The sequence below is a fragment of the Nuphar pumila genome, chromosome 13, assembly GCF_984573655.1.
Source record: "Nuphar pumila chromosome 13, dmNupPumi1.hap1.1, whole genome shotgun sequence".
Classification (NCBI taxonomy): Eukaryota; Viridiplantae; Streptophyta; class Magnoliopsida; order Nymphaeales; family Nymphaeaceae; genus Nuphar; species Nuphar pumila.
The window spans coordinates 62,011,457-62,035,053 of record NC_143261.1 but is presented as its reverse complement, the minus strand read 5'-3'; the positions used below and the strand labels follow the sequence as shown (position 1 = coordinate 62,035,053).

General features: G+C 36.4%; 1 protein-coding gene across 1 annotated transcript in view; it reads right to left on the bottom strand.

Annotated features, from left to right (window-relative positions):
* Positions 1–4,187: 4,187 nt before the first annotated feature.
* LOC149818509 (uncharacterized) overlaps positions 4,188–23,597 on the bottom strand; it is a 639,703-nt gene continuing 620,293 nt past the window's right edge. Inside the window, exons 15-16 of the mRNA XM_089986232.1 lie at positions 5,371–5,463; positions 4,188–4,734 (exon numbers count right to left, since the gene is read on the bottom strand). Coding sequence (XP_089842358.1) covers positions 4,423–4,734; positions 5,371–5,463 — 405 coding nt within the window. The 3' untranslated portion in view covers positions 4,188–4,422. The remainder of the gene's footprint in view (positions 4,735–5,370; positions 5,464–23,597) is intronic.

Genomic DNA, 23,597 nt, shown 5'->3' with positions numbered 1-23,597 from the left:
AGAAGCCTATACCTGCTATTTCAATGTTCTGTGATAGCCAATCAGCTATATGTAAAGCAGGTAATATGAAATACAATGGGAAGTCTAGACATATTAGTCTAAGACACAGTTTTATAAAACAAATGATTGATGACAATATTATTTCATTGAAATATGTGAAGTCATGTCAAAACTTGGCAGACCCATTTACGAAAGGCCTTTCGAGAGATGTCATCAATAAAACTTCGAGGGGAATGAGAATTAAGCCAATTAAGTCATCACCTAAGGATACCCAACCTAGAGCGCTGGAGATCCCACATGCATAGGTTCAATGGGAAACGAATTGGTGAATGACAGATATTGAGCATATTTATGTAAGCCCATTATTGATGTGTGCTCATGAGATGTAACTAATATGAGGGTTGAGCTAATAGCTCTTAATGAGTTTGTAGGCCTTAAGGCTAAGGTGTGTGTTACAGTACACCTAGACAAACTCACCTATATGAGTGTAGAAATGTGAGCCGTTTCTTATGAGAATTGGCAATTCTCTAGAGCACTCATGAATCCAGGAAAGCACAAGGCTCTAAATGTGCCAACATGAAATCCACACAATCGTACTTTTGGAAACCTATGTATGATTGAAAACTCCGTTAACAATATAAGGAGCTAAGTTCAAGGTAAGTCCACTTAGCACCTTGGTTAATTTAGGTTTTCTTTCAAATAGTGGGGGTTCAAGTCATGCAGACACTCTCACTAATGCATAAGTTTCTATGCAAGCCAAATATATTTTAAAACTAGTGGGGGATTATTAGGAAAGTTTTAAAATATTAATGATTACTACCAAAAGAGTTTTGAAAAAGTTTAGTCTCATATCTAAGAGAGAAAAGTTTTTCAAGAGGTTTAAATAGAGAGCTTGTTATCTATTCTTTACTTTGGTAAGCCTTGATGCTTTAGGTGGATTGCGGACGTTGCTGCGCATCGTGCAGCAACGGACGCGCCGTTCGCGCACACGCGCGTGCGCAAGGGCGCTTGAGGCGCAACGTGGCACTTTGCACTTTGCACGCTCGCAGCGGTTCGAGGTGCTTATGAGGTGAAAATATCCGTTTTGTTTTTCGGTTTGAGTTATCTGACCGTTTGAAAAGCTTTAAGTTGCATGCATATCGAGTTAATGTTGCATTGTGACTGTTGGGCGGTTTTGGAGGCCTTTGATTGACAGTCAAAGGTGGGTGACCGTTCAGGTCTTTTTCGTCCTATTTTCAAACCGTCAGATTTATTCCATTAATCTCATTTATCGCAAAACATTTTGGCCTCTCTAAAAGTCTATAAATATTTTCTATTTCGTCTTTTGAATATACAAGAATTTTACGACTCTCAAAAAAAAAAATCTTCTTCTTCCTTCTTCTCGATTTGGCTTGCAGAGTACAAGTGTGGTAGAGATCATCTGTCCTTGCGAAGCAGTGACTCTCTGGAGGTTCAAGCCTAGTTGTATCCTGGGAACTCAGTCGCATCAAACCCCTTTTTGCATCTTCGGTCTTCCCAGAGTGGGCGATTGAAGTTCTAAAGATAGCGATCTTAAGAACGTGCCTCTAGGCTTGAGATCTCTTTTCTGAAATCCATTTTCACAAGGTTGGTGTAACATTTATACCTAGTCAGTCAGGAGAAGAGACCCTTGCATGCAGAAATTTGAAAGGTTCATTGTGAGTAGGGGTGGTGGGAGCGACTCCGTGATGGACGAGCCACCATGGGGCGGCGCCTATATCCATTTCGGATCACACGTCAATAATGCTCGAATGGGAGGTAAGATGGATGAGCAATCGAAGGTTCAAGTTTGAACTATGGTAGTTGAGGGACCCAAAGCTGGTTGAAAGCATAGAAGGATGGTGAGCCCACCCGCAGGTTGCCGCTTAGGCTGTTCTTATATTCACAAAAAAATAAACCACATAAGAACTCGATTAATTGAGTGATCCAAAGGAGAAGGGGTTGTGAGATTCAAGCAGATAGAGGAACTGTGTTTAATGCAGAGGGAGATGGCAGCATGGCGGGGTGATGCACATGAGGTGGAGGGATTAAATGACAGGAAAAAGCTATTGATCGATGATATATCAGAATGAAGAGCAAGGCAGTAGATTAAATGGAAGCAAAGATCCAAAGTACATTAGATGTGTTGTGGCGATAAAAACACTAAGTTCTTTCGCTTCCTCTAGAAGAAATAACTTCACTTGGCCTTGTCAATTGGAGGGCATCTTTATGAGAATGATGAAATCTAAAGGGAGGCAACAAAATACGTTAGTGACTTTTTTTTACCTCCAATATGGGTGAGGACTCTCTTGACATAAGTGAGACCCCCATGGGTTGTTTTGATTCGAGGGTGCAAGACTTCGTGAACAGGGGTTTATTGGTAGATGAAGTCAAGCAAACAAAATGAAAACTCCTCAACAACAAGGCCCCGTAGGTGGACGGATTCCTTGTTGAATTTTTTAAGGTGGCTTGGCCAGCATGCCAGAGAGACTTTATGGCAGTGTTTAAGGATCTTTATAGAAACTCATGTTTGCCAGGGAGATGGGGGTGAATCCCTCTTGGTCCTCTTTCCTAAATAACCTAGGAGATTGAGATTAAAAAGTTCAGACCAATTTCACTCTTAGGCACCCTGTTCAAAATTATAACCAGGGAGATAGCAAATTTTATGCAAATGTCCTCCCAAATATGCAAATTTTATCCCAAAATATGCAAACGGCGTTCTTTTATTTTACGATTTTCTCCCAAATATGTACTTTTGAAGCGGCACTAAAGGCAAAAGCTTTGCTAAAGGCTTTAGTGATACTTTTGAAGTGTTGCCAAATGCCCATCGTGCTTTTGGAGTGTCAGTTTTTTTCAACAAACTCTTTTTACTATAAATCACATAAGAGCACAAGCAGGAAGACATTTGGACATTCACATGTGAAGGTCAGAACATTCACAAATGTGAAAGCATAAGGACATTCGCAAATGTGTAAGAGAAAATTCACATATTTGGATATTTGAGAGGGAAGTTCACATATCAAAGGAAATTTATGTGTGAAGGGTGAAAAAGTCCTTTTACAACCGAAAAGTTGTGATTTTTGACATGGGCAGATTTCTCCCTATGCGCTGCAATCTAACAGTAGATGCAATTAATTGAATATCTCCATGTCCCATGTGATTAAATTTGTAAATCCAATACCTTTTTATTTTACAGCATTCTACACTTTTTCCACATGCATCTAATTGACATACTTGTACTTGATTTGGTACTCATAGATATACTTGGTTATCAAAACAACCACTAAAAATGACATGATATGTGACTTCTAATTTCTCATGTTAATCATATTTCTTCTTTTTACATTTTCATAACTTTTTGAATATTTTAAATATATAGTTTTATTTCATGAAAAATTGTACTTTTAAATATATTAAGAAAAAACTCCCGAGTCAGCTGAGTTGACTTGCCAAGTCATGAGTTGCAGGTCAACTGAGATTTGACTGAGATTCTTGGTTTGTCAACCATGCATACACATGCCCGCAACACACACACACACATGTACACACCCACACACATGTGCACAAGCGAGCACACACACACACACACACACACACACACACAACATGCAACTCAACATGTCACCCTATTTTGCAAAAATATGTGCACATGTCAAGAAATAAAAGTGAAAGAAGGTCAATGTCAAAATTTCCCAAACACCAAAACTTTCTAATCCAATAAGCCATCTACGACAAATTATAGAAAGAAAATATGAATAGAAAATTAGATGAAAAGTTAACATTATCCGTCTTTAATAAAGCATGTACACTGTACACTGATAGGTATTTGTACGAGCAGGACAGAACTCGATTGTGTCCCCTACAAAAGACACCATACATATTACAGCGAGGATGAGATGAAATGCCATCACTACAACCAGCACACAAAAATAGATAGAACTGAGAAACAGATCATATGAACCAGTTATAAAAGAGGGGAGCTGGGCACAGCTATCCAAGGGGACAATCAAATGCACAGATAACAACTGATTACACTGATAGCTAGATTATTAAAAGTTGCATTATAGTAGCCAAGGTGTGCAACGTTTGAACCCAACTAGGGATAGTTACCCAGCTTGACAATCGAAGAAGCAGGAAACATATAACAGTAACGGTAATGCCGATGATGGAGAAAAAAAGTGAAACATCAGTTAGGAAAATTAGCTGAATAGAAAACCAAATGAAGAAATTTAAGATATAAATAACCAAGCAAACCAATTAAAGGTTGACAAGAGAAATTCAGATTCCAGAACAGCTAAACAATGTGAAACCAAATAACAAGACGATAAATCAGAGGGACACTAGAAACAAAAACTTACACGCAAATGCTCAACCAAGAAAACACAATTCTTTCTAAACTAAGTGATCGGATAAACCCATCGGCAATCAGTGAAAAACACAGAGACCACACCTCTGTTGTACAGGCGGGATGCCTTCCTTCTCTTCCACACGCTCCTTGATCCTGTCGATGGTATCGGTTGGCTCGATATCGATCTCTATTTCTTTCCCGGTAAGTGTCTTCACCTTGATCATCGTTCCACCCCTAAGCCTCAAAACCAAGTGAAGGGTGGACTCCTTCTGGATGTTGTAATCTGAAAGAGTCCTCCCATCTTCCAACTGCTTCCCTGCAAATATTAGCCTCTGCTGATCAGGGGGAATGCCTTCTTTATCCAGAAGAAAACATAACACCCATATTCTCTATTTAGACTATCACCCACAAAACCAATAGAAGAAAACAATGGAAGGAACATTGAAAAGAGGGAATAGGACCAAAAGAATCCATTGAAAAACAAACAGAACAACAGAAAGGAACTCATTAGTTCGTCATAAACCAAATCTCCGTCTCAGAAATCAAACCGAAAAGATGACACTCAGAAAACCAGCCGAACCACACAAAGGCCCAAACCTCAACTTCTTAATCCATGCAGAGTTTGTAATCCAAAAACCCAACACATTCCTTCAAAGGGGAGCTAAAAGATGGATTTGTGAACCCTTTTTCTGTTCTAAAAGCAAGACCACAAAAAATAAAACGAAAATTAAGAGCCAAAAACATGATCCCTTCCATCAAGAGAGAGAGAGAATCAATAGATGGGCATGTCACTACCAATCAGCAAAATGGTAGTCCGAAATGAGAAAGAAGAAAAAGAAAAACCAAATTTCATACTCAGAGCACCGGTTTCTCCTCCTGCTCCTGACAGAAATCCCTCGGAAAAGCAATACCAACAAACCAAAAGCGCCCAACAAAATGAAAAGAAGAAAAAAAAAGGAAGAAAGGGCACGAAGAGAGAGAAAAAAAAAGAGAGGGAGGCGTGATCTCCTGTGCCTCCAAAGCACCTGAATCTTGGCCTTGACGTTTTCGATGGTATCGCTACCCTCGACCTCCAAAGTGATCGTCTTCCCCGTCAGGGTCTTCACAAAGATCTGCATCTCTCTCTCTCTCTCTCTCAGAAAACAAGGGAACGACGTTTTTTTCAATTGGTCGTCGTATTTATGTTGGAGTACTCTCTCTCTCTCTCCTTCGTATTTATTTGAGAAAATCCCATTTAAGGCCAACATTTTACCCCTTATTCCAGGCATGGGCCTCACATTTCTGACATTCCACATATAGCCTCTGTTTTCTTGTAAATTTCCAAACAAAGGCCTTCACGAAATTGGATTCGGAGTTGGATCCGATTTTAAAAAGCAATCCGACTAAATGCTAGTAGATTGGGCCGGGCCGGGCAGCCCGTGCCCTGCCTGCAGCCTGGCTCAGCCCGTATATAATAATACTAATATAAGTTATATAGCATAGAATACTATATATACAACATAGAATATAATGTATATTTTATATATAATATATATTATATATAATATACATTATATGCAAACCTCATTTGAAGTATGAGATAAATGTCATTAAAAATATCACAATTAATAATTGAGAAGTGTTGTTAAAGTCTTATAGATGTTAAACAGCATTTTTGAAAACCAACGTCAGCACTAGCAAAACAATAAACTCTGTTACTATTTTCAAACATTTCAATAAACAAGTTAGAGAAATAAGGACTTTCCTGATAACAAAAGTCATTCGGATTAACTCATTTTTAGGTGTTTGATCTGATATCCCATCATACTCATTTTTTCTTTTGTTTTTAGGTGTTTGATCTGATACAAGGTTTGTACCTTGGCTTTAGACAACAACCATTTGCGTTAAGGAAGATATTTTTGATCTCTTTCGTGTTTTCGAGAGAGCTTTGTTGCATTTTGATCTTCATTCACGTGTGCAGTATTTTATTTATTTTTATTCACATTAGGGTACAAGATTTTACATTATTCAACATGTTTAGAATTTTGGATAGGTCGATCAAACATGAAATCGTGTTTCTATGGTTCGATTTATATTATATTCATATTTAAAACCCTATTTTGCTTTCATAATATCCATTTTAATTCGCAGAAGCGATTTAACCTATTTTCTAATGAAAAATGATGTAGATTCATATTTAAATTCATGTTATAAGTTAGATTTGATATTTGTAACATGCTGGATATGTTTATGCCTGGAGTTAATATGATTTTGATAGATTATAAAGTTGTTTGGATGTTTTTATAAACTCAAAATCCTTTTTCAAAAATCAATTTTGAGAAAAATATATTATCTTAAGTAAAAATGTTGGTTATTGTGTTTAATTCATGATATGCATGATACTTCTGTGTTACATATATGTAACATGCTTACATATATTTATGTATAAATATGATATGTTTTTTATGAGTCAAAATCATTGGTTGCATATTCTTAGTGTTTTGGATGAAAACATAAAGTTCTTGATGTGTTTCTTAAAAACTGCATGTTGTTATGTATTTTTATTTCGATCTGTTGTAAAGAAAAATATAGTTTTCAAGTCGATGAACCCATAAATTATGAATTTAGAAATGTTTCTGACATACAGAAGCAATTAAAAAAAAAATTGAGCTCAATGAGTTTCGGGTTTAGAGATATGACCTCCGCAAGTCGACACAAAATTTATGTCCCGATAGAAAATCTTTGTAGGCTGCATATTTTTGTAAAAATTATACCTCCCAAATTATTCTAGATTTATGGTTGATATTTTTATATGTGTTAGCTTATATATGGAAGAACACACGATAAAAATCATGTAGGCAGATTATTTACAGTTTAAGAATTAAAAATCTTGAAATTTTGGTCCAGAATCTGTAATTTCTAAAAAATAGTTTGCTAAATAATATAAATAGTCTGTATTACAAAATTTTTTATTATTTAAAAAAAAAATTTAAGTCTGGGTTTTTGGGGACATCTGTTAGACATATCAAGCCAACCATAGTAAAAAATTTAGAATTTATTTCGTTATGTGTGATGAATGACTAACTTTTCTTTGAAAAGATCAAACCGGACTAGACTGTTCAGTGAACAAAAAATAATCGATGTTTCTAAAAAATTTATTTCTTGACTCTGAATGGGTTTAGGTCAGGGTTTCTTCTTGTAGATAGCTAATGTGTATATGAATGTACATTTAAAATCTTAGATCCAGAATCACTTTATATGATTTATGTTTGAGCTTCTAAGAACATGTAAGATTCTGTTTTTACAGTTTTGCATGTAAATTGTTTTTGCCAGTTTGCATGTGATGTGTCGAATTACATGCATGTATTGGTTCCAGATTTGAACCAGGTTTATTATATGCAATATGATAATAATGTATAGCCTAATGTGATGTTATATATGCTTATGATGATTATGTATATGTAAACATCCCAAATTTTCACCCTTATTCAGTGCTTACATTTCATGTGTCATTGCATGCATTCGGCATACCATTTCATTGCACAGCATAGCATTGCATGTCATTACATCTCATCTTCGAGATCCAACACTCCTGTTTTCAAAATATTCAATCCAGATTTGAGTTTTAAAACTTTTCTTTCAAAAATCAATTTTAAAACCTGGGTTTTTAATCAACATTGTGTCATTTGCCAACCCCCAGGACCTTATATTTTGAAGTATTTTCTCAGAAAACAATCTGGATTCATTTCAAACTCAATTTCAATTGATTTCAATTCTCAGATGAGACCCATTTAGGTGGTGTCGCTTCTGGATTCCTTCATTTATTAAAAATCTCAAAAATTTTAGAGTCCTAATTGGATTAGAACTCTTTTTCCAGAGTCCTAGTCGGATCAAAACTCTACTTTTCACTACCTTTTTACTTGTTTTCGGAGAAAACCTTTTAAAATCTTCTATTTTGGCCAAAATGTTAGAGTCCTAGTTGGATCAGGACTCTTCTTCAAGAGTCCAATCGGATCAGGACTCTTCTTTAGAGTTTCAATTGGATTGGGACTCTAATCTTTTACCGCTATTTTATCTATTTCAATCAAATCTTTCAAAATCTTTCAAAAAGAGTCAAAAACTCAGAGTTTTAGTCAAAACAGGACTCTGTTCAGAGAGTCCTAGTTGGATCAGGACTCTGATTCTGATTTCAATTTTGAGAGAATCTTTCAGAAATCTTTCAATCTACCAAAACTATTACACTTTTATCAAAAAATTTCAAAATTCTGAGATTTTATCTCAGAGTCCTGATCAAATCAGGGCTCTACCCCAGAGTCCTGATCGAAGTAGGATTCTGTCCAAAATTGATTTTCTCACTTCATTTTCACTGGTTTTCAAAGGCTTTGCCCAAATTTCATCATTTGTTTATCAGAAAACCAAAATTCTTATAGTTCTGATCGAATCAAAACTCTTTCTCAGAGTCCTAATCAGATCAGGACTCTCAACCGAAACTTCGATTTCATCCTGTTTTTAACTGTTTTTTAAAATTCTCTCATTTATTTTCTCAGAAAATCCAAAAATTGGAGAGTCCTAGTTCAATTAGGACTCTGTCCCCAGAGTCTTAGTTGAATCAGAACTCTGTTTTATTTCAATATTCGTTATTGTTTTCACTATTTTAACAAGTTCTTTCATTTGTTTTTCAGAAAATACCAAAAAATCTAGAGTTTCAATCCGATCAGGACTCTGTCCCAGAGTTCTAATCCAGTCAGGAGTCTGTTTTTACTTTCATTTTTATTTATTTCCATTTGTTTTCAAAAATTAGGTCATTTTGCAGAGTCCAGTTGATTCAGGACTCTATTTTAGAGTTCGGTCGAGTTAGGAGTCTAACCCTGACTGTGTTTTCTGACTTATTTCATCAAATTTTGATAAAATCTTTCAAAAATTCTTCCATTTGAATTCTAAAAATCTAAAATCTCAAAGTCCTAAGAGTTCAGGACTCTAACCCGGAGTTCCAGTTCGATTAGAACTCTATTTTCAAAAATCTTGAATTTCAATTATTAATTTTAACCTCTTTTCAAAGGTATTTTCATTGTTTATTTCAAAATTCTTCAAAACTCGATGTGGGCCCACTCAGTTGGAACCATATCCATAGGAATTATGACCCAGTTAGAACCCTATGCCATTTCAAAAACTTAACTTTAAGATTACTTTTGAAAATTCTTTTGAAAACTCCTTCAATTTTAAGTTTTAAAATCATTTTTTTTGAAAAACTCAAGTAGGGCCCACTCGAGGTGGCGCCATATTCGAGTAAGTCAGGGCTAGACTAGGGTTAGTCGGTATCTTGGTTAGTGTTAGAGGTTTAGAAAAGTCAAAACCATTTTGAAAACTCATTTTGAAAATTAGTTTTTAAAACTAGTGTTTTTAAATGTTTTTAAAAGTGTTTTAAAAACCCAAATGTGAAAGATGCCAAGTGGCATCACATTTGGGGGTTTTCTAGGTTTAGTTAGAGGCTAATTAGGGATTAATTAGAGTCCCACCTAGGCTCTAATTCTCCAAAAAATCGTTGCCTTTAGTGGATTTATTAGAAAGAGTCCTAAAAAAATGAAAAACCTCTTAATTAACCCTAATTAAGGAGGTTTTGAAAACCTATAAATAGGGGACTTCAAGAGGTCAAAAAAGGGGTTCTTTTCTCTCAAATTTTTGTGGCCTCTCTCTCCTCTCCAGCACCTCCACCTTTCTCCATTGCAGCTGCAGACCCAAGGTGAGTTAGTTAACATTATTTTATTATTTTTTATTAGTTTTTTATGATTTTTCAATAGATTTCACTATGGAAACTCTTGTGTTCATGGATTTAACCATGGATTTCATCCAAGAACCCCAAAATCGACCCAAGAAGATGATCTAACTCAGTTTGAGGGTGATTTCAAGGATTCTAATCCATTAGAATCGATGAGAGGTACATTTTTCATGTTCTTAACCGACGAAACGTGAGATTTACCTGTTAAATGGGTTAAATCCATGATTTCAAAGGTGAAAGCAAATTCCAGCCATTGATTCCTGAGTTTTTATTTATTTATCTGTTTATTAATGTTTATTTTCCGTTTTCCAGCATAGAAATAATTTTTATTTACTGTTTTATGGTTTATTTTATTGTTTTTCATTAGTTAATGCATGTTTTCTCAAGTTTCTTAGATTTCTATGTGTTTTTAATTTAGAACAGAAAAGAGCATGATGTTTCGGATTGAAATACTTGCTGTTTATTTCTGATTTTTTTATATGTGATGCATTCATATGTGATTGAACTACTGTAAAAAAATCAGAGATTTTGGACTTCGGAAACCCTGTCAAAAAAATCAGACATCAGGTCGGGTTTTTAAAACTTTAAAATCGGTGTTAAAATCAGGAGGGTGACTTGCTGTGATGATATTTTTCTCATCCGATATCCAATTTGAGATCCGTAAAGTGACATAGATTCATATTGATTAGATCTATCTACTGTGAAATTTTGAGAGTTTTTGATCTCTGTTTGATATTTTTCCTCTGACAGAAAGTCTGATTTTCAATTTAAAACTCGTTAGGGCTTACCAAAACCCTAATCAGACTTGTGTTGTTTATAAATTCCAAACCACAGATCCGATTCATGATCTGTAAAACGTGAGTATTATTTTTTTTATATCTACTATTTACTGCTAAAATATCAGATATTTTAGATCTGTATTTCTATTTATACCGAAATTATCAATTGAAAGTATCTGTTTTAACCCCTGTTAGATTTGTTAGATTTTAGTTCAGATTGCCGGAAGGGTTTCTCCCTAACCGGAGATGAGTTTTCCGATCTGTAAATTGAGAAATCTCTATTTTTATTCCTAGTTTTTCTCTGTAAAATTTCATAGATTTTCATGAAAGATTGATTCCTGATTCGGGTCTAACTCTGAAATTGGTTGGTGAACTAGGTCAAAAATAGCATATTTTTAGGGTTTGATGCAATTTTAGGGTTAATTTAATGTCAAAAAAATATTTTTATAATTCTAATTCAAAATTAAGGTTATAACAAGTGCAGGTACCAAATTTGATGAATTTTGGAATCTGATTGATGGCTGAATTAAGCAAATTGCAAAACCGGGTTCCTGAAGAATTCCAAAAACACTGCCAAAATCACAAAATTTGTGATATTCTTGGATTTTCATGCATAAGCATATAATTTTAAGGTTTAATCAGGTTCATCATCATATTAGGATGCTTTAGGTTTAATTTGATGCTTATTTGACTTCATTTAGTGCATAAGACCTAAGTTTTACCTAAAATCTCTTTCTAAAAACCCTGATTTCAAGGCCATAGTCTTGCTATCAGGGGTAATTTGGTCATTTGACCTCAATTTCGAAATCCCTAACCTTAGTTCTCATGTATTCAAGTATGTCATATCATATTTTAGCCTAGTTTATTTGCATTTGAATTTCAAAAACTTGCATTTGAATTTCAAAAACTTGCATTTTACCAAATATCTTTCTAAAAACCCTAATTTCAAGGCCATAGTCTTGTTATTAGGGGTATTTTGGTCATTTTGACCCCAATTTCGAAATTTCATATCTTATCTTTCATATTTATTCAATCTTATTTCATATTTTATCATTTTGATTTAAGGGAATCATGGCAAAAAGGCTTATATCTAGCAAAATCCAGTAATTTCCTGATATTGCTGGATAAATCTAGAAAAGCCAACATATCATCACTAACAAAGTTTTCTAGTTTTGCAGGTACATTGAAGACTTTATTTTTCATGTATTTAAATTTCAATAGTGATGTAAACTAAATTAAACTTTGGAATAAGAATTTACATTTCCTGCTTAGCTTAGGCAGCATTGCATATAGTTTATTTTTTTAAATAATGTTAATGTGTGATGGATGATGATTCATGCATATTCAAACTCACTATGGTCTACACGAATGGCACATACACTAGCTTTTATGAAGTTTATAAACTTGGTGGAATTCGTATTTATGGCCATAGTCAGAATATGAAGGATATCTAGATTTATGATCTTCACATTAGCCACATTCAGCCTACACTCTTAGGCTAACTTCAAAATCCACTGCAATTTTTCAAAAATACAAAGAGTTTTTCCCAATTCCTCAAAATCATATTCATTCATTTCATGCATTTGCCAATTCCAATTCAAATTCCAAGTCAAAGGAATCAAATTCTTCAAAATTTCCTAAGTCTTATTCAAAATCGATTTTCTCAAAATATGGATTTGCCAATGATATTTCAAGTATTTCCCAAGTTCCAAATTCGATTTTCTAAGTTAGATTTTCAATTTCAAAGTTTGAATTCAAAGAAATTGAGTTTTTCAAAGTTATTTCACATTTCTCAAAATCGATTTTCACAAAATCCTTATATTTCTTCATAAATCGATTTTCACTTTCTTAAATACAGCATCTCAAAAATAATTCACAATTTTCAAAGAGTTTATTTTCCAAGAATCTTCCAAATATTTTCCAATCTTTGAAGCAAACATCATGTTTTCAAATGTGCATTATTAGAAATTCATAGCACATGCTTGATTCTTTGTGCATTTAGGAATTAGAATATGGTTTAGACAAGTTGAACAAAGCAAAGCATTTGATTTATCCTTGGTTCAATTACCCCTGGTAAAGGCGCCAGGAACGGTTGAACCTCGTACCGACAGGCGAGTCCCATTCTTCGGAATAATCCCGCATTTTAAAAACGGAGGCGAGTTATTTTCAAAATCTTTTTCAAAGGTCAGTTTGATTTGCAAAAAGTTAAAAATTTTGCGATGATAACAGGTTTGGCGACCGTGATGGGACCTGTCTTCGCCTGATCAATCTAATGCTCTACTTAGTTCAAATTGTCAAAATCGATTTCCATGGAATGTCAACTTTGCTTTATGATATCATGTGAACCTAGGAGCCTAGACCTGAACCCAGCTGACATGGAATGCATATAGACTAGGTATGGTTTGGTAGGACCATATTGAGGAGAATTATTCATGCTCACATAGACTTAGGTCTAATACAACACTCCTCAATTTAGGAATTGTATGAAAACAATGTTTGCTTCTTCAAATTTTTTCAAAATCTCTATCTCTTTAGGTTTTAGAGCCTTCTGATTTTCTTGCATGTGCTCATATTTCAAAAATCACCCTACCTATATTGTCCCGGTCTTCACGTTGTTGGGCTCTCTTCCAGAACCATAGTTCAGGACAGAGCCTCACAATTGGGCCACCTATTTGGGTGAAAACCCCCCTGCCACGTACCAAGGGCCATAGTCCAACGTATATCGGCAGGTGCTCAAGGATGTTGGAAAACTTGAACCTAGAACCGGAGGAATTGATTTTATGCCACGTACATCGAGCCTTGGCTTGAGTATATAGGCATAACTGGATTGGATACAGTTGATCTGAACCTTAGAGTTAGGATTAAGGTCCTACAGCTATTTCAAAATTTGTACATCTAGAGTCAGCTTTTAGGAAATGTTGTATGTGCATACTTGTTTATGCAGAATGTGATTGAATGTGTTATTTCCTTTTTATTTTCCATATTTTCCCCAAATTTCTAAAATACTGGACGATTTTCTCAAAATTCCCCAATCTATGTCCATGTACTGTCCATGTTTTAAACCTTGGACGATTTTTCAAATACTTCATTTTCCATTTTTCATCAAACCCTGGACGATTTTCCAAATTTTCCTTGATTTCCTTCAAAACTCCAGGTGATTTTCCATCCTCACTTTCTTTTGGATCTCGAATTTCTACTTCATTTTATCCTGCCTGCATTTTCCTCAAAATTCCTGTATTTTTCCAAGTCTTATTCCAATTTCCATGTCTTCCAGTTCGATGACATCCAGTCAGCTTGATTCAGTCTTCCCTGAGGGTCACATCTCCTACGAGGTGCGACAAAGTCTTCCTGAACATCGAGTCCTCAACACCGGATCCTTCTTTCCCCGGTGGTACTATTTATGGTTCAAGAATTTCTCTCGTATGTTTCCGGACCACTTGGACAATTGTGGGTTAGAACTGGCGTCCGCAGTGGGAAAGCAGACAGTCAACGGCAACTTGATCCATGCACTAGCAAAATGGTGGAATCCGAGCACTTCTACCTTCTGGTTCCCGTGGGGAGAAATGACGTTGCTGATGGATGAATTTTCAGAAATCATGGGATTGCCCGAGCCAGCCGGTCAACCTGGAGATCCATTGGAGAAACAGTTTTTTATTAATGTTAAGGGTCTGGACCCTAAAGATGCTTTAGCTCGCATGACAGGGCGCAAGTCTTGGCCTTTGATTGAAGAAGATGGAAATGAATATGTGGACCTACTCAAAATCTACAGACAGCATGGGATATTCGTAGAAGTCAGCTCGTTGTCCAGGACAGCTCGAGAGAGAATTCAACACGCGATGGTTCTGTGCACGGTGGCATTAGCTTTCTTTCCCGATGGACGGAATTACATGGATATCAGAATAGTTTAGCTTATGAGGAGATGGGGAAGTTGACAGACCAGCCGCCTCTCTATAGCCATGGCCGCACTCGCCTTTCTATACCGAGGGTTGACTCATTTCGCACTCGGAGAATCAATTCTAGTCGAAGGGTGCACCTATGCCTTGCAGTCTTGGTTCCTCCGGCATGTGCTAGTCCGAGCCAGTTCATTCAGATACAATGGAAAAAAGCTTTTGCCAGTTGCGCGATACCGGTTCTTGATCGACAACCTTCAGGAGGAAGAAGTCGTATGGGACCACTTTGATCGTCAGGAATCACCTCCTAGATACACTTATGCATACGGCAAGCGGTTCAGGCTACTTAGTCCATTCTTCTGCGCATACTACCATCCAGAGCGGTGTGTCAGGCAGTTCTCTTAGAGACAAAAACATGTAGAGATTCGTCCACTATCGGGGGTCTTGCCAGAGTTCGATCTCACATCAAATCAATGGTCTGGAGCATACCATTCTGCCAGACATGGCTGAGATTCCTTTGTCAATCTTACTATTTTTCCTAGTCCTCGTGTGTCTTCTGATTATCCGGAGTGGTGGAAAATTGTCTGTCCCCCTTCCCTCTGTCAAGTGTATTATTAAAATCATATTTTCGATAAAGTTCATTTAATCTTCATTTCACTTTGGTTTGACGACCTCGCCTAGGTAACAAGGCATATTCTCAGTTGTTTATTTTGCAAAGAATAGCAGCGCAATTGTCGTAAACTCTAGCGACGACTCAATCCCTAGTAATGGGATATTATTTCAATTGTCTACCAAAATTCTCAACAAATATTCTTCTCCAACCAAATTTCCTTCAAAAGCCTAACCATCAGTTCTACCTTGCAGAGAGCATCAACAACATCTAAAAGAATACTCGTGATACTCGATGGTTCATACAAGGTCCGAAAAGAAAACCTCATCAGTTGAAGGCGTTGCATACTCAGTCACTTCAGAAGAGGAAATGGACTCACCCCAATCAGTCAGAAGCCAGGGTCAGCAAGCAGAGGATGATGTTGACCCTCAGATATATGCTATGTTCAAAGAGGTGATGACCAAAATGTTGGCAGAACAAGTTGAAGCTAGTATAGAAAAGATCCAGGTCAAGCAGAGGGCAAAAGGCCGGTCAACCAAGAAAGTTTTAAAACTATCCAAGAAACATATCCAACACGAGGATACATCTGATGAATCAGAATCAGTAGTTGGCACTGATGAAGAGTATGAAGTCTGGCAAGCACTTCAAAGATCCTCTCATAGACAAGGGACAACCTATAAATTGAAAGATCAAGCAATGGATGATCCAGTTCAAATACAGCTGAAGGAAATGGCCAAGAGGATTAAAGATTTGCAAGCTCATGACAAGGGAAAGAAGGTCTTCAGGAGCAAAGATTTCCATGATGGCATCACCTCCATCAGGAATAATCAAGATTCAGAAAAGAAGACAAAACTCACCTTCTTCGTTGATGCCAATCGCAGTGATTGCAAAAATAACAAAGGCAATCATACAAGTCAGAAAGAGAAATCTTTAAAGCAGAGTGAAAAATTGAGTCAACAGAAAGAGAAGAAAAAGCATGACGGTTGGGGTTACGATCACGAATTCACTCCTCTAGATCAGCCCCTCGAAGAGGTCCTTGAATACATGCTGAGCAAAGGAATGGTTAAGCTTCCAAGAATTGCTAATCCTCTGGTCGCCCTAGGGAAATGGAAAGACCGCTTCTGCAAATTCCACCAAACAACAGGGCACGATATTGAACATTGTTTCGTCTTTAAGAATATCGTCCAAGATTATATCGACAAGAATTTCTTTGTTAAGGATGAGAAAGAATACCAGTCGACTGTCTTTGCCAAGTCTCATCAGAAATCAAGCAATCGGCAAGAGGTACAACATGATGATCGAAATCAGGACCGCAAGATGGCCCCTTTGGATCAAATATTTGAAAGTTTTTTGGAATACATGCTCGCGAAAGATACAGTAAGATCTCTGAAGGCTCACTTCACTCTTTCTGCCAATGATAGCAAAAGCAATAAGAAGAATCATGATCACTATCTAGAGGGATCCAAGGGCCAAAAAGGAAAGTTCTCCAACAATGATAAGCCTCTTCAATCTAGTCCTCAGCATAAAGAAAAAGATCAAGAAAAGCCAAAGCGCAAGGATTGGAGTACGGATCGAAAGTTCACCCCTCTGGACCAGACACTAGAGAGTGTTCTGGAATACATGATCGCGAAAGATATGATCTGTTTACCTAAAGCAGCTGATCCCGCAACAATCATGGGCAGATTCAAAGAAAAATTTTGCAAATTTCATCGGGCAGTGGGACATGACACTGAGAATTGTTTCATTCTGAAGAATATCATTCAAGATTGCATCAACAAGAATATCCTTATTGAAGATGAGAAAAATACCAATCGACCATCCTGAGCAAGTTTTCTAAAAATTGACAATGTCGAGACTATGTCACTTTCATCATTTTGTCATTTTGAAGGGACAATGTAGTCCCAGTTCTTCTATCAATTTGTTATGCATTAATAAATTTGTCAATCTTTCTTATGGCCTGGCATCATCTTTCATATTCCTCATTTGCAAATGTTTAAATGTCTTCTTATAAGGGGTAACATTTTTCAAAGTGCCTCTCTGATCAACCAAGAAGCTCATCGTCAGTTTTTACCTCATTATCCTCAGAGAATTCTCATCAAATATCAACTACTTATCCTTTTATCCAAACTCTCACTCCCCAGTTATACTGGGGCATTATTTTAAAAATTGGCTTCAAAACTTTCTGTATGCAGGCAGGATCAAATAAATCTCTCATTTTGCACGCATGTGCACCCATTTACATTCATTTGCATTTGCATGCATTCATTCGCATTCATCTGCATTCATCTACATCAATTTGCATTGAACTTCCCATTCAGGATAAGGGATAAATCCTGAGGCCCCGACAGTCGCCCAAGTTGTCGTAAGGGTGAAGACTGAAAATTTTCCATCAAAATCCATTAGTAATTCTTCAGAATCCAATATTCGTGCTGGTAATTTTTCAAAAATCCAATGTTCGTGCTGGTAAACTTTCAACATCCAGTATTCGTGCTGGTAAACTTTCAAAACCCAGTACTCGTACTGGTAATCATTTAAAACCCAGTGCTCGTACTGGTAACCATTTAAAATCCAGTGCTCATACTGGTAATCTTTCAAAATCCAGTGCTCGTACTGGTACTCTTCCAAAATCTGATGCTCGTGCTAGTTGAACTAGTCCCAAATGTCATCTTTATACTTATCAACTTTTCTTTCCTTTAAATGTCTTGAATTGGTCTAGAAGAGTCGAGTTCCGATTCAAATCTTCTTCCAAATCCAATTCAGAATTGGTCTAGAAAATTCAAGTCCCGACTTGAATTTTCTTACAAATCCAATTCGTATAATTTTCTTTCCTCTAGATTCTAGAATTGGTCTAGAAGAGTCGAGTTCCGATTCGAATCTTCTTTCAAATCCAATTCAGAATTGGTCTAGAAAATTCAAGTCCCGACTTGAATTTTCTTACAAATCCAATTCGTATAATTTTCTTTCCTCTAGATTCTAGAATTGGTCTAGAAGAGTCGAGTTCCGATTCGAATCTTCTTTCAAATCCAATTCAGAATTGGTCTAGAAAATCCAAGTCTCGACTTGAATTTTCTTACAAATCCAATTAGTATAATTTTCTTTCCTCTAGATTCTAGAATTGGTCTAGAAGGGTCGAGTTCCGATTCGAATCTTCTTTCAAATCCAATTCAGAATTGGTCTAGAAAATCCAAGTTCCGACTTGAATTTTCTTACAAATCCAATTCGTATAATTTTCTTTCCTCCAGATTCTAGAATTGGTCTAGAAGAGTCGAGTTTCGATTCGAATCTTCTTCCAAATCCAATTCAGAATTGGTCTAGAAAATCAGAGTTCCGACTCAAATTTTCTTTCAAATCCAATTCACCTGGTTTTCCTTTAAAAGTTTGAACTTCTACTCAAACTATCCTGCGAGTTGGTCTAGAAGATCCGAGTTCCGACTCGAATTGTCTTTCAAAATCCAATTCATCTAGTTTTCCTTGAAGAATTGAATTCCGATTCAAATTTTCCCTTAAAAACCCAGTTTAGCACCTGGTCCATTCAAAGCTCACAAGTTGGAATCATTCCTTCTTAAGCTATGATCCTTAAGTTGAATTCCTATGGAATTGATAGTTCGTAGGTCGAACCCCTGCGGAGCCAATGTCGTTCTCAATTGAACCAATGTCGTTCTTAGGCTGAATACCTATCAGAACCCATGTCGTTTCCAGTGAACCAATGTCATTCTCAATTGAACCAATGTCGTTCTTAGGATGAATCCCTATAGAACCCATGTCATTATCAGTAAACCAATTCACAATTTCGACCTTCGGGTCAATCAATTTCCAATTTCCAATTATCAATTTCCAATTTCCAATTTCCAATTATCAATTTCCAAATTTCCAAATTTCCAATTTCCAATTTCCAATTTCCAATTTCCAATTTCCAATTTCCAATTTCCAATTTCCAATTTCCAATTTCCAATTTCCAATTTCCAATTTCCAATTTCCAATTTCCAATTTCCAATTTCCAATTTCCAATTTCCAATTTCCAATTTCCAATTTCCAATTTCCAATTTCCAATTATCAATTTCCAAATTTCCAATTTCCAATTTCCAATTTCCAATTTCCAATTTCCAATTTCCAATTTCCAATTTCCAATTTCCAATTTCCAATTTCCAATTTCCAATTTCAAATATCAAATTTCAAAATTCCAAAATTTGACCATTGTGGTCATCCAATACCAATTTCAATCATTTTCTCTTGCGAGAGACCCTTTTTATAGGGAGAGTTCGAGGGAGCTCGCTCTTTTCGCATGCTATCCAATTCGTTCACTTAGCCCCTTTTTAGGGAGAGTTTGAAGGGACTCGTGTCTTTGTGAACCGTTTGCAAAACAAAATTCTAGATTTCACACAAGGAACCCTTTTTATAGGGAGAGACTCGACAGAGACTTGCTTTCCTTGTGGCCCCATAATTTCAGACTAGGCCATTTCATCATGAAGGACCCTCTTTTCAGGGAGAGTGTGATGAACTCGTTCCTTCATGACCAATTCACCAACCTCACCAATTCCGGCCCCCTTTCCATAAGAGAAGCCTAATGTTAGGAAGTTTTGATGAAAGCTTAATTTCTCTTCGAAAGTTCGTTTTGCAAACACCTCCTCTTCAGGGAAGAGAGGAGTAATTCCCAATTCTAATTTATGAATCTTCTCCTTTGGGGAAAGGAGAAGATAATTTTTGTCATGGATGTGTTGCGTTGTGCTTCAAATGCTCGCTTTCACAAAAGGATTTCAAGAAAGTTTTGCCAATTTGTCATTAAATATTTGTTGATTTCAAAAATCTTTATTGCACAAAATTATTACCTCAGAATACCCTCAGTATTACTTCCGAAAGGACAAAGCTTTCGCGAAAAAGGATTCAAAGTTCAAAATCTTTCTATTGGCCAACCAAAAGGATGAAGAATAAATCTGCGATATGGCCAGTAAAGAAAACTCAATGTTATTGCAAAGCCATAAGTGATTGATATTGATCGCAGTCAATGGCACATTTTTAAAGACCTTTCTGGAAAAATAAAGCAGTCGAAATATCCTGGGTGATACAGAAAAATCCACTCAATCTCCATATCTCCTCAATCACCTAAGCTGCAATTAAATATCTGCAAAAGGGATCTCTCAATTGTCGTCAAGATGAAGGCGAATTAAGCGAGTCGACCCCCGGGGCCAAAGAAGATTTGGATCATCTCCAAGATGACGGAGTTTGTGACGGATCCTTCCAGGAAAAGTTCAGATCACCGTCGAGATGAAGGCGAGTGTGATGAGCCTACCGACAAACCCTAAAAGATATTTAATTTCCGCTATCATCAAGAAATTCTCAACCAAAGAGCCAATAACTATCAAGATAATCCCTGAGAGAAAAGAAGGATCGGAACATCTCTGAGATGAAGGAGTTTGTGACGTACCCTTCCAAAAAAAAAGATAGAGACAAGTCAGGACATCTCCAAAATGAAGGATGATGTAATTCCCGAAAAATCCAAGAGAGCTACAATCTGCTAAAAAAAAAAGAGTGCAGAAAGATCATCATGAGAAAAGAATCCCAGGATATCAGACTGCCAAATCTATCAAGAATTTTCTTTAATTTTGTGAAATTCTTTTATCAATATTCTTCACCAATAGCTCTAGCAATATCAAGAATACTTTCTTTTTCGTCCATATCAAGGAAATTGATAGCTTCCTTGAAAGAAAGTCAATCGCAAGCAATTTGAATTCGAATCTTGATTCTACGGAGTTAAGCCCAGTCGGAGGTAATACTTTAGGTAGAAAAGAGGGAATACTTTTAAAACAATGTGCATCATTTTCAATTATTTTGAATCAACAACAATTTTCAACATTTTGACAATATTTTCTAGCTATCCTGGCATGAGGCGAGAGCTTGAGGTTCATCTTTGGCGCATCCTGACATCAGTTGTTATCCCTTTTAGGACTTGATTACGGGAGTTTTCAAGATTCCTTCCGTTCTTTGGTATAATCTGAGCGCACGGGCTCTCAGATTCGCACACTTCCCTGTGTCCCCACTGTCCCACCATAGACAGTCCAATTTCGGCTTGAGGTTAAGCCACCAATTACAGCAAAAGGCAATTTCAAAAGTTAATTAGTCTCAGCAATGAGGCGCACAAAATCAATCACTTTTCAAACTTTAGGGGCCCCATTTTCCTTCCTTTTGCAAAACCCCTATCGGATTCATTGTGCGGAAATCCGAAGGTTCCATCACAGTCTCTTCTTTCGAGGATTCTGTCCATTTTCCACCCAATCAGGTTAAGGGTACAAACCTGAGCCTCCTTTGATGAGGTATTCCATTTTTTTGCCCGATCAGGTTAAGGGTATAAACCTGAGTCTCCTTTGATGAGGTATTCCAATTTCCACCCAATCAGGTCAAGGTTACAAACCTGAGCCTCCTTTGATGAGGTATTTCATCACCCAATCAGGACAAGGGTACAAACCTGAGCCTCCTTTGATGAGGTATTCCATTTTCAACCCGGTCAGGTTAAGGGTTAAGCCTAAGCTTCGTTCCATACGAGGTATTTCCTGTCATATCCAGGTTAAGGGCAAAACCTGAATCTCACTTCTTTTGAAATAAAATTCTTCATTTTATAACTACCATCATCATTTGAATTAATTCTTTTATACCCAGACAAATTTATCTAACTGGGGCATTTTTATGGTTCAAATTTGGTATGTTTTCTTTACCACTAAGCTCGGCTTTCAACCGGCTTAGCAGCAAAGAGGGGCATCTGTAAACACCCCAAATTTTCACCCTTATCCAGTGCTTACATTTCATGTGTCATTGCATATCATTGCATGCATTCGGCATACCATTTCATTGCACAGCATAGCATTGCATGTCATTACATCTCATCTTCGAGATCCAACACTCCTGTTTTCAAAATATTCAATCCAGATTTGAGTTTTAAAACTTTTCTTTCAAAAATCAATTTTAAAACCTGGGTTTTTAATCAACATTGTGTCATTTGCCAACCCCCAGGACCTTATATTTTGAAGTATTTTCTCAGAAAACAATCTGGATTCATTTCAAACTCAATTTCAATTGATTTCAATTCTCAGATGAGACCCATTTAGGTGGTGTCGCTTCTGGATTCCTTCATTTATTAAAAATCTCAAAAATTTTAGAGTCCTAATTGGATTAGAACTCTTTTTCCAGAGTCCTAGTCGGATCAAAACTCTACTTTTCACTACCTTTTTACCTGTTTTCGGAGAAAACCTTTTAAAATCTTCTATTTTGGCCAAAATGTTAGAGTCCTAGTTGGATCAGGACTCTTCTTCAAGAGTCCAATCGGATCAGGACTCTTCTTTAGAGTTTCAATTGGATTGGGACTCTAATCTTTTACTGCTATTTTATCTATTTCAATCAAATCTTTCAAAATCTTTCAAAAAGAGTCAGAAACTCAGAGTTTTAGTCAAAACAGGACTCTGTTCAGAGAGACCTAGTTGGATCAGGACTCTGATTCTGATTTCAATTTTGAGAGAATCTTTCAGAAATCTTTCAATCTACCAAAACTATTACACTTTTATCAAAAAATTTCAAAATTCTGAGATTTTATCTCAGAGTCCTGATCAAATCAGGGCTCTACCCTAGAGTCCTGATCGAAGTAGGATTCTGTCCAAAATTGATTTTCTCACTTCATTTTCACTGGTTTTCAAAGGCTTTGCCCAAATTTCATCATTTGTTTATCAGAAAACCAAAATTCTTATAGTTCTAATCGAATCAAAACTCTTTCTCAGAGTCCTAATCAGATCAGGACTCTGAACCGAAACTTCGATTTCATCCTGTTTTTAACTGTTTTTCAAAATTCTCTCATTTATTTTCTCAGAAAATCCAAAAATTGGAGAGTCCTAGTTCAATTAGGACTCTGTCCCCAGAGTCTTAGTTGAATCAGAACTCTGTTTTATTTCAATATTCGTTATTGTTTTCACTGTTTTGACAAGTTCTTTAATTTGTTTTTCAGAAAATACCAAAAAATCTAGAGTTTCAGTCCGATCAGGACTCTGTCCCAGAGTTCTAATCCAGTCAGGAGTCTGTTTTTACTTTCATTTTTATTTATTTCCATTTGTTTTCAAAAATTAGGTCATTTTGCAGAGTCCAGTTGATTCAGGACTCTATTTTAGAGTTCGGTCGAGTTAGGAGTCTAACCCTGACTGTGTTTTCTGACTTATTTCATCAAATTTTGATAAAATCTTTC